Source organism: Aricia agestis, chromosome 19, assembly GCF_905147365.1.
Source record: "Aricia agestis chromosome 19, ilAriAges1.1, whole genome shotgun sequence".
Classification (NCBI taxonomy): domain Eukaryota; kingdom Metazoa; phylum Arthropoda; class Insecta; order Lepidoptera; family Lycaenidae; genus Aricia; species Aricia agestis.
The window spans coordinates 1,821,652-1,832,062 of NC_056424.1; the positions used below are offsets into that span (position 1 = coordinate 1,821,652).

The 10,411-nt window shown below is 41.8% G+C and overlaps 1 protein-coding gene across 1 annotated transcript in view; it reads left to right on the top strand.

The window, feature by feature from the left end:
• LOC121736434 overlaps positions 1-10,411 on the top strand; it is a 36,886-nt gene that overhangs the window by 20,514 nt on the left and 5,961 nt on the right. Inside the window, exons 6-13 of the mRNA XM_042127625.1 lie at positions 4,909-5,054; positions 6,689-6,770; positions 7,460-7,545; positions 7,820-8,002; positions 8,469-8,579; positions 8,958-9,143; positions 9,616-9,723; positions 9,939-10,043. Of these exons, the coding sequence (XP_041983559.1) occupies positions 4,909-5,054; positions 6,689-6,770; positions 7,460-7,545; positions 7,820-8,002; positions 8,469-8,579; positions 8,958-9,143; positions 9,616-9,723; positions 9,939-10,043 (1,007 nt within the window). The remainder of the gene's footprint in view (positions 1-4,908; positions 5,055-6,688; positions 6,771-7,459; positions 7,546-7,819; positions 8,003-8,468; positions 8,580-8,957; positions 9,144-9,615; positions 9,724-9,938; positions 10,044-10,411) is intronic.

Sequence of the window (10,411 nt, forward strand, 5' to 3'; positions counted from 1 at the left end):
AAACCGAAGTGCGGGCATTCCTCGGCCTATGCTCATGCTGGCATTTTGTTAAGGGATTCTTGGAGATAGCCAAACCTCATCATCGTCATCGGCTGACATAAGATAAACGACAATTTAGTTAGGATGAGACTTCTGAAAATTCTTTTCAGAAACTGAAGAAACATCTGTGTGAAACACCAATCTTGGAGTATCCACAAACTGAAGGTTAGTTTATAGTCAACACGGATGCAAGCAACACAACCATCAGAGGGGTGTTAGGTATCTCAAAAACAGGGTGAAAGAGAAGTTGTTATTGCATATTTCAGCAAATCATTATCTAAGCCCTCTGGCTTCTCTCTAGAAACAAGTGTGTGACAAGAAGGGAACTCTTGGCTGTCGTAAAGACGCTACAACATTTCAACAAATATCTCATCGGCAGACAGTTTTTACGGTGAACTGATCATGCAGCCTTGAAGTGGCTACTGCAATTCAAGAATCCAGAAGGTCAAGTAGCTCGATGGATTGAACATGAACAGCTCCAGGAGTTTGACTTCAAGACGGAACACCGCTGCGGTAAGACGTATGGGAATGCCGACGCCCTTTCATGAAGGCCGTGTTCGGAAGGCTGCAAACATTGTGTTAAGCAGGAATCTAACGAAGTAACATTAAAGTTAACGAGAACAAGTCCTTTGGGTCTCTGGGAGAATAATGCTATGAGGGAGGCTCAAGAAAGAAATTACGACCATCGGCACATCATCACATGGAAGAAAACTGGAGTGTACTGGGTGCAATGGGACAGTCTGATACTTCAAAACGGAATACTCTACCGAAAATGGGAGAAGACTAACGGCAGATAGTTCTATCTTCAGATAGTTGTCCCAAGAACGAGAGTATCAGATGTTCTTCATGAAATACACAGCATAAGAGTCAGCAGGTCTTTCTCTCCAAATCCTTCGAACCCTAGCACGTAACATTATTATAATAATAAGTGTGACTAAGAAATATTATGCCAACACAGGACTCACACACACACACAGCAAAACTATTATTTTATTAGCAGTTGATTTTGAGTGTATTGGTATACTTTCAATTGTTTCATAAATCATAATATTGTGTTGAAAACACGTGTGCGTACATACAAAAATACATTAAAGCTAAAATCACATCATTACTATTATCAAAAAAAAAAACGCACACACGTGCTTAAGTGTCGTTTCTTTTTGCGTAGTATTTATTATTTTGCCACTGTCAAGCGAGAGCGCAATAGGAATAACTCGGTGCGCCTATTTTTGTCGATTTAAATATACATAAACTCGGAAATATAAAATATTCAGTTTTCACCCGCCCAAACCACCCAATGGGTGGAATAAAATGGGTGATAACTGGGTTTTAACCCAGTGATGGGTTTTATCCCGGGTGATTACCCATCTCCTGTTCGTGGCATATGACAGCTGTCCATCACAGAAATTGACACGAAAGACCATAGGGCCAGGCCACTACAGTGCGTTGCGGCGTCGCATCGTAAAAATCTACGACGTCGCAGAACGCATCGTGGAAATTTGCGACGCGACAGCGAGATTTCCGATGACATTTTTGCGTTGTGACAACGTATCGCATTTTTGTGCGATGTCGTTTTTGCGCTACGACGTCGCAACGCAGTGTTGCGGCCTGGTCCTTATGGCTACATACACCGCCTGGTGGCTGGTACGTAGTGTCGTAAATTTCTTGTTGACAGTTTTTGAAAATACGACTCCTCCACCAGGTGGCGCTGCGTATGTATTGGGTCCGCCCTCTTGCGGTGAATTAAATATAGAAAACTGGTTGTAGAGGGTAATTAGACTTTTATACAAAGGAACAAAATGTTATTTTAGGCCAAAAATTGTGTTTTTTTAAAAACCCTTAAATATTGCTCTGAATGTTTCTGGTGTTAAAAGGCACTGAAATAGAATTCCCTTTCTGTAAGAGTCGCGAAAAAAAATTAAATAATTTAAGAGATATTTAATATTAAGTAAAAACTGTTGTTCATGACAATGACAAAATTTGTGGAAAATGACGTGTTTACTTAGAATAATGACAATTTGTTGAGAATAATGATCATTTTAAAAATCTTATCCATATTCGTGCTGATTATATTATTATTATTATTAAAAACGCCTCCGTGGTCCAGTGGTTCAGAGCGTGACTCTTGACTCAGAGGTTCGATTCCCGCGTTGGAAACATATTGTTAATTGTTATTTCCAAGTTGAGTAAGGACATAGCAAGCTCATCACCTGATTGTCTGACACTCAGAACAGGAAAATAAGGTCTGACAAGTAAGATGATCCATGCGTCGGATCACGGATGGACATGTAAAAGTCGGTCCTGCGCATCTCTCGCCAGTCGTGTCGGTCGTCCGTCCCACTGGGTTATGAGAGTTAAAAGGAATAGAGAGTGCTCGTGTGTACTGCGCACACACTTGGGCACTATAAAATTACTCCTGCGTAACTCACCGAAACCGGTGTGGGGGTTATTATTATTATACTTAAGTAAAAAATAGGATTTTCAATAAAACTTGTATGTTAGTAAAAGTGTTGATTTATTATAAAAATGTATTCTCTAAAATATAGCTAATACCAAAATCTGCCTTTAAAAAATATATTCTACCTTTTCAAGTCACCTGCAATAAAAAATGTACTTACACCTGTTAAATAATATTAATTCTTATATTTATTATTTCTCAAATAATATTTTTTTTCCTAACGTTCCGCGCGGCTTCGCTCGCGTAAATTAGATATTTCACAGACAAATTAGGGCACAAAAAATAGCCTATGATCCTTCACGTGGTCAATTTCTTAATTTTTATCAGTTATCTGTACCAAATAACAGAAAAATTGCTCCAGTAGCTCGTGAGATAAGCCCCTTCAAATAATTTCCCCCGTTTTTTTCATTTTTTTCTCTATTTCTTAGCTCCTTTTAGTCTTAGCGTGAAAAAATATATCCTATAGCCTTCCTCGATAAATGGGCTATCTAACACTGAAAGAATCTTTCAAATCGGACCAGTAGTTCCTGAGATTAGTGTGTTCAAATAAGCCCTCTTTCAAATAATTTCCCCCCGTTTTTTCCACATTTTCCTCTATTTCTTCGCTCCTATTATTCTTGGCGTGATAAAATATTCCGTATAGCTTCCTCGATAAATGAGCTATCTAACACTGAAAGAATTTTTCAAATCGGACCAGTAGTTCCTGAGATAAGCGCGTTCAAATAAGTCCTTTCAAATAATTTCCCTCCGTTTTTTCCACATTTTCCTCTATTTCTTTGCTCCTATTATTTTTAGCGTGATCAAATATTGCCTATAGCCTTCCTCGATAAATGGGCTATCTAACACTGAAATAATTTTTCAAATCGGACTAGTATTCCTGAGATTAACGCGTTTAAACAAACAAACAACCTCTCCTGCTTTATAATATTGAAGTGTAGATAACGTTTTTACTACTTTTCTTACTATTCTACTACTATTTTTCGAAAATGTGTCAAATAACTACCTAATTGTAATATCGACATTGCATCGATTCGATATATTTGTCCCTGTTTTCCAGAAATACAGTTACATATTTGGTCATTATTCTGAATGATCGTCATTATGTTTTTAGGGCTATTCAGGAAAAAGACGTTCAGGAAAATGAGGAATTCATTAAATTCGTTTATAATTAAGTATTGATATAAAGAAAACTAAGAAAATTATTAAGAACTTAGAAATGTTGCGGGCCTTTATAACTTGGTATAAAAAAAAGCAGTGAAAAACAGACAAATGTTGGCACACATCGAGAAATGTAAATGACGTCTTATTTGGAAATTTTTGTAGAACGTATTTCAAAGACTCACCTGCATAAAACGAAGACCTCTATCCACACCAAAGCACTGCGATCAAATAAAGTGAGCCAGCAGATTTTATCGCAAAATAGGTTTCAACCCGTCACGTTGAGTATATCGGCAAGGCATTCAAAACAAACAATGCGCAGGACAATAACGCGAATTTTATGAACATTTTAAAAATATAATTTTTAGTTATTCAATGTAAATTGATGTGTTATTTGTTGGTATCGGACAGTTTATTAGTTCTTTATCTTCAAATTAACATTACATTTTTAATCCTTTCTAGCTCATTTTTTTTATAAATAATAAATTGTAAGCGGCAGTATCGAAACGACACGCAAAAATTTCATAATTTGGTACTTTTTTATAATTACTTTTGAAATATTAACTCTACTTTCAAATAGTTTTAGCAGCATTTTCGTAAGTTAATTAGACATTGAAATGTGTAATGTTACATCAAATTTACGAAGGCGTTTTGAACTCAACTTCGAAGACATGAATTTAGTCTCTCTCAAATATTCGCCCACTGGTTCTGTAAAACGGCCAATTTGGTCTCTTTCTTCTGTTAATTTTTGTAAGCAATTTTTAAATTTTAGGTTCAAATAAAGACTAAGGGTGGGTTGCACCAACTTACTTTAACTAAAACTGTAACTATAACTTTAACTTTAACTACAATGCAAAATGTCAAATCTTTGGTTAAAGTTAAGGTTAAAGTTAAATTAGCCTTAACTATAACCATAACTTTAACTTTAACCACGCCTCTGGTGCAACCCTACTTTATTTATTTAACCATAACCATAGAGCTCGACAAGGCTTTAAATGCACGTGGCGAAAAAAGGAATTAACGCTGTCATCATACAAAAGCGCCATTTTTGACAGTTCTCCTTTACCAGCAGCGCCCCCTCCTACGTTCTTATAAAGCCTTGTCGGACCAGCAACGTCTTCTGTCAAATTCTGTGGTCAAAGTTAAGGTTAAAGTTAAATTAGCCTTAACTATAACCATAACTTTAACTTTAACCACGCCTCTGGTGCAACCCTACCTTATTTATTTATTTAAAATATAATCTCCGTTTCCAGTGAAGGTGCTAAAGACGAATACCTCAATTCGTGAACTGCGTCTGTGCGACAACGGGCTGCTGCCGTCCGACGCGTACCAGATCGCCAACCTGCTCAAGTACAACAGCAGGATACAGCTGCTGGACCTGTCCAATAATGCTATACAGGTAAATTACTTACTTTCACAGGTTCTCACTACAGGTTTCCGAGGTTTGAGTGAAGTTTTGTTTATTCACAGGGAATTCTGTTTTACTAGCGTGAAGATAGAAATGTGGTGGTACCCACAATTAGCGCCGCATTCCTGCACCGCGCTATCGAAGTTTTCTAAGCGCGTCGGTATATATGTCGCAGCCGACTGGTTAAATAGCCGTTCAATCAAACAGCTAGCCCTTTGACTGAACAACGCCATTCAATCTCACGTCTAGCTTTTATATTGTATATTTTAGTCGCTCAAAACGTTCAACACTACAGCTGATTCAAAAGCCGCCGTCTAATTGAAGTAGTTCAGCGCGCACCGCTGTGGCGCTACGTGCGTTTTATTTACAATATGGCGTCAACTAGCAGGTGTTTGTTGGTGTTTGTGGTTATTTTTCGGAAAGAAAGTAGTTGATAAAAGTTACAAGTGTTATTAAGGAGACAAAAATTGTAGAGGCACATACGAGTGAATCAAAATTTCAACAAATATTCGAGGAGAAATTACGGGATTATGAAATGGATGAACGCAGCCCACCGGAAAGGGGGGTTCGGGGTGCACAGCCCCCCGTCAAAACAAAAACAAACACAATCGAGAAAGTCCAAAAGTTGGTTAGGTTAGGTTAGTTAGAAACAACACAGAGGGAGCCGAGCGAGCGCAGCGAGCGTGCTGCGGCAGCAGCCGGCGACCGTCATCAAACAAAAGGGGGGCTCGGGTGGGGGCCCCCGTCAAAAAAAAAACAAACACAATCCAGAAGGTCCAAAAGTAGGTTTTTTTTTATGAAATAGGGGGCAAACGAGCTAACGGGTCACCTGATGGAAAGCAACTTCCGTCGCCCATGGGCACTCGCAGCATCAGAAGAGCTGCAGGTGCGTTGTTGGCCTTTTAAGAGGGAATAGGGTAATAGGGAAGGGTAAGGATGGAAAGGGAATAGGGGAGGGTAGGGAAGGGAATAGGGTAGGGGATTGGGCCTCCGCTAAACTCACTCACTCGGCGAAACACAGCGCTAGCGCTGTTTCACGCCGGTTTTCTGTGAGAACGTGGTATTTCTCCGGTCGAGCCGGCCCATTCGTGCCGAAGCATGGCTCTACCACGTATAGAATTAGGTTAGATAGGTTAGGTCAGAACTGTGACTGTGCTACGGCAGCAGCCGGCGACCGCCACAAAACACGCCTCAGATTTTTTTATTTTTACTTATTGCATTAAACTTTTTGTCACCCCTTAAACTTAATCCGAGAATAATCTTTCAATAAAATACAAAAAGTTTTCCTATTCTCCCAAATTACATACTAAGCTAATGGTCGCCCTAGTTAATTTGCCATTAAACCAGTTGGCTAAGCGTCGTCTAGCTGTAGTGTTGAACGTTGTAGTCAACAAGTCGGCTAAACGACGTATAGCCGTGTGATTGAATGGCGTTGTTCAGTCAGAGGGCTAGCTGTTTGATTGAGCGGCTATTTACCCCAGTCGGTTGCGACATACACGACAGCTGAAATGTATCACGTGGGCTCGGCCTGACCGAGCATAACACCTCGCTCGGTGGGAAGATCTTCCTTTGCGGCCTCCACACATACGTCCTAGTGTGTTCAGACATTTATGTTTTATTTTCAGGATGCGGGCTTGGGCTACCTGGCGGAAACGATATACGAGGACGCGGCCTCCTCGCCACCCACGTCCGAACCGCTGGATTACGGTTAGTTTATAATTTTTTTTAGTAAAAAGCCGTGTACTGGCCAAGCGAGCAGCCTCGCGAGGCTTGTACCGCGGTAAGCTCGGGCGAGGCAGCGCGTACATATGACCCGGGCGAGGCTCGTCTTGAACGACCGAGGATTTGCCTCACGAGGCAACCTCTCCGGGCTGCTCGCTCAATCAGTACGCGGCTAAACACGTCACGGTTTGCAACAAACTAATTTCAAAATGGGGGATGAAGCAGGACTGCACTACAGATACAAATTGAAATAAATATGTACATAGTTGCATATTCAGACAACAGTATCAATTACTTATTATACTGTTGACATTAAGTTTCACGATGGTCATGATTTTTAGACCATCTCTGGTGGGAACGCAGCCTTAGAGGGCTTTTTCTGTCATGCGTGATGTACCCGCGCGTGGATCTGGTCTGCATGCGAGTGACGACATGCTCCTGACCGCGCGCGTGTTGCACGCGTGATAAGAAAGCATCGATCAAATGATACGATGCGTGTTACTTGCATGCGGACAAGATCCGGGCGATGATACGTATGACAGGAAAAGCGCGCTTAGAATATCAACGTAAATTCTTGCAATATCAACGTTCAATGCTTAATTTAGGCATATTTACTGATGATTCCCTGCATTCTTGAAGCGGATAGACAAGTGATCGACACACTACTGTTGCAGGCTTCGAGTCCCGCGGGCTGGCGTTTCTGGTGCTGTGGAACAATTATCTCACAAAGGACTGTTACGTGTACTTAGCTAAAATTATGGTTTGTATAATTGTAATTAATACTTGACAGAAAAAGTAATGATTCTTTTTTTCTATGCGTATATAACGTGGCTTTTTACAAGATTGTTCTGTAAAACAACTCTTACTTCATATTCAATCAAAAATCTTCATAAACGCTCGGCTTTTTGCCAATGATCAACGATAATACTAATAGCGCTTAATTTAGTAACAGAAATTTTATTCCAAATACGTCTTTAAATACCTACAAATATTTTAGCAAAATGTATATACTACAATTTTATTGATATTTACAGCAATCCCCAAGTCTGCGCGTACTGAACGTTGGTCGCAACGCGCTGGGCTGCGAGTGCGTGCGCGCGCTGCGGCTGGGGCAGGCGGCGCACGCGCTCGTCATGCTCGGCCTGCAGGCGGCGCGCCTCGGGCCCACCGCCGCCGCCGCCATCGCTGATCTCATCCGCGCCGACACCCGCCTGCAGGTACGTCACACACACGCACAAACGGCCACAGGCACATGGATGCTTCGAAATACACGCACACACGCATCCACGCTTGCTTCTTCGAGTGCAGGAGCCTCTGTTATCAAACACGCACAAACGCATGCACGCACGCGCACTCAACTACAGGAACGTCCATAACCACACATGCACAAACGCATGCACGCACGCGCGCTCAACAACAGGAACGTCCATAAGCACACATGCACAAACAGTTGCAGGTGCATCTGGCTCGCACGCACAAGCAACACACAAGCACGCTCGGCTACAGCTGGGCATCAACAAACACGCAGGACAGACTTGTATAGTTGATTCATGTTTTTATGTTGTTTATAAGAAGCATTTAGGAATTTTATTTTTGTAAGTACACCACAATAGGATATCTCTTTTTTAAACTTATTTAATTATTATCAGTAAAGGTAGTTAAATGGTAAATAAAATGTTACAGCGGCTGGACCTGCGCGACAACCGGCTGGGCGCGGGCGGGCTTCAGGCGATCCTGGCGGCGATGCGCGACAACACCACGCTCACGCAGATCGATCTTGACGACCCGCCACAGGTAATTGGCATGTCTGAGACCTTGAATAAATAAATTTTGTACTAGAATTAGGCTTTGTTATATTAATGTGCGCTTAAAGTTCTACCTCTCTTTAGAGGACCTATTTTTATGCAACGAATTTTGTACCGATTCTAAGGATAAGTCGCTAATGCGTGCACTATAGCAGCGAACTAAAATGAGATAAAATTGCATGTCGAATTCAATTGAATGATTTTAGAAACTGTTTACAATAAAATTACATTCTCCATGACTTTGTTGACATGAGGTGTCGAGTCAGTAATTGAGATTGAAGGTTGAATCGTACTTGTTTAAAAGGAGATTAAAGCATAATATTATACATTATTGATTTGACTAAACCTTATTATATTCTGTTTGCAGGACACACGCACCGGTGCGGGCGTGTGCGCTGCGACGTGCACGGAGGCGGCGAGCGTGGCGCGCGCGGTGGCGGACATCCGCGCGCTGTGCCGTCGCAACGAGCCGCGCGCACATCCACCCGACAGACTAATGCGCAAGATCTCCCTCACCTGCCATCCACCGCATCCCCCGCCGACGCACCACAAGGTATGTAGTGGGTACACGCACGAGTGCGGGAGTATACGCTGTAGCGTGTACGGAGGTAGCAAGCAACAACGAACCGCGCGCGCACCCTCCTGACAGACTACTGCGCAAGATCTCCCTGCCATCCGCATCATGGACCACAAGGTATGTCGTGGTTACACGCATGAGTGTGTGCGTATACGCTGTAGCGTTCACGGAGGCGGCGAGTGCGGCGCGCGCAGTGGTGGCCATCCGCGCCCTGTGCCCCCGCAATGCGCAACATGTTTTCTTTGTCGCATTTTTATAGTATCATCAAACAAAATATTATAAGGAATTGACATAGTCGAATGTCGATTTTATTTTGTTATCGAGGTGTTATGTCAATTCCATAGTTTTGACGACGATTCTATAAAGAAGCGATAAAGGAAACATGTTGGCTAGGTGCTTTGTTATATTAGTAAATGTGTACATACTGACGTTTTTGACATATTTACAGACGTTATCTGGCGAGGAGGAGCGTCGTGGGCGTCTGCGGTCCCCCGCCCCGTCGCCCGCGCCCTCCCCCGCCGGCAGCCCCACACCGCACGGCACGTCGCGATTCTCCGTACGTATACAAATCAGTTACTGTTATACCCTATTGGTATTATTACAGGGAAGCCAAATGAAGGGGTAATTTTGGCAGTATTAAGCATGTATAAAGTTCCACCATAGCGCTAATCTTATTTTAGTGCAACTATATTTTTAAGGTTTTCATTCACGAATTTTTAATAAGCACCATTATAGCTCCTTCATTCTTCTGTAAGTTATTTAATATCTTAGGTGACCCGAGTGACGCCCGACCGAGACTCGTCGGACAGCTCAAACCCTTCAACACCCACGCGGCCCTACGCCAGCCCTTCACCCTCCAGATTCAAAGTTATACAGGTAAATTATCATATTTTATCATTACTAATTTGGGTAATTATAATTAGTAACTATACACAGAGGTGTAAAGATGAGATGTACGTTGTAACTATACCTAAACAAAACTGTCAAATGTCAATTAGAGCGCCGAAAGTTTCTTAAAAAACTATTTTTAATAACATTAAGTTATTTAAGTTGTATGTACTGGAATTTCTCTGGCTCTCCCAGCAGGGCTAGCATAACAACAGTAGACATGGGAAATAATCGACATACTGACAGATTTTATCGACAAAATGGCGGTTTTCCATTGTCTAACTGTCACTTTGTCTATTCTTCCGTAGAAAGAAACCGTTTCTATGGTGACCATGCTACGCCTGCAGGTGTTACAA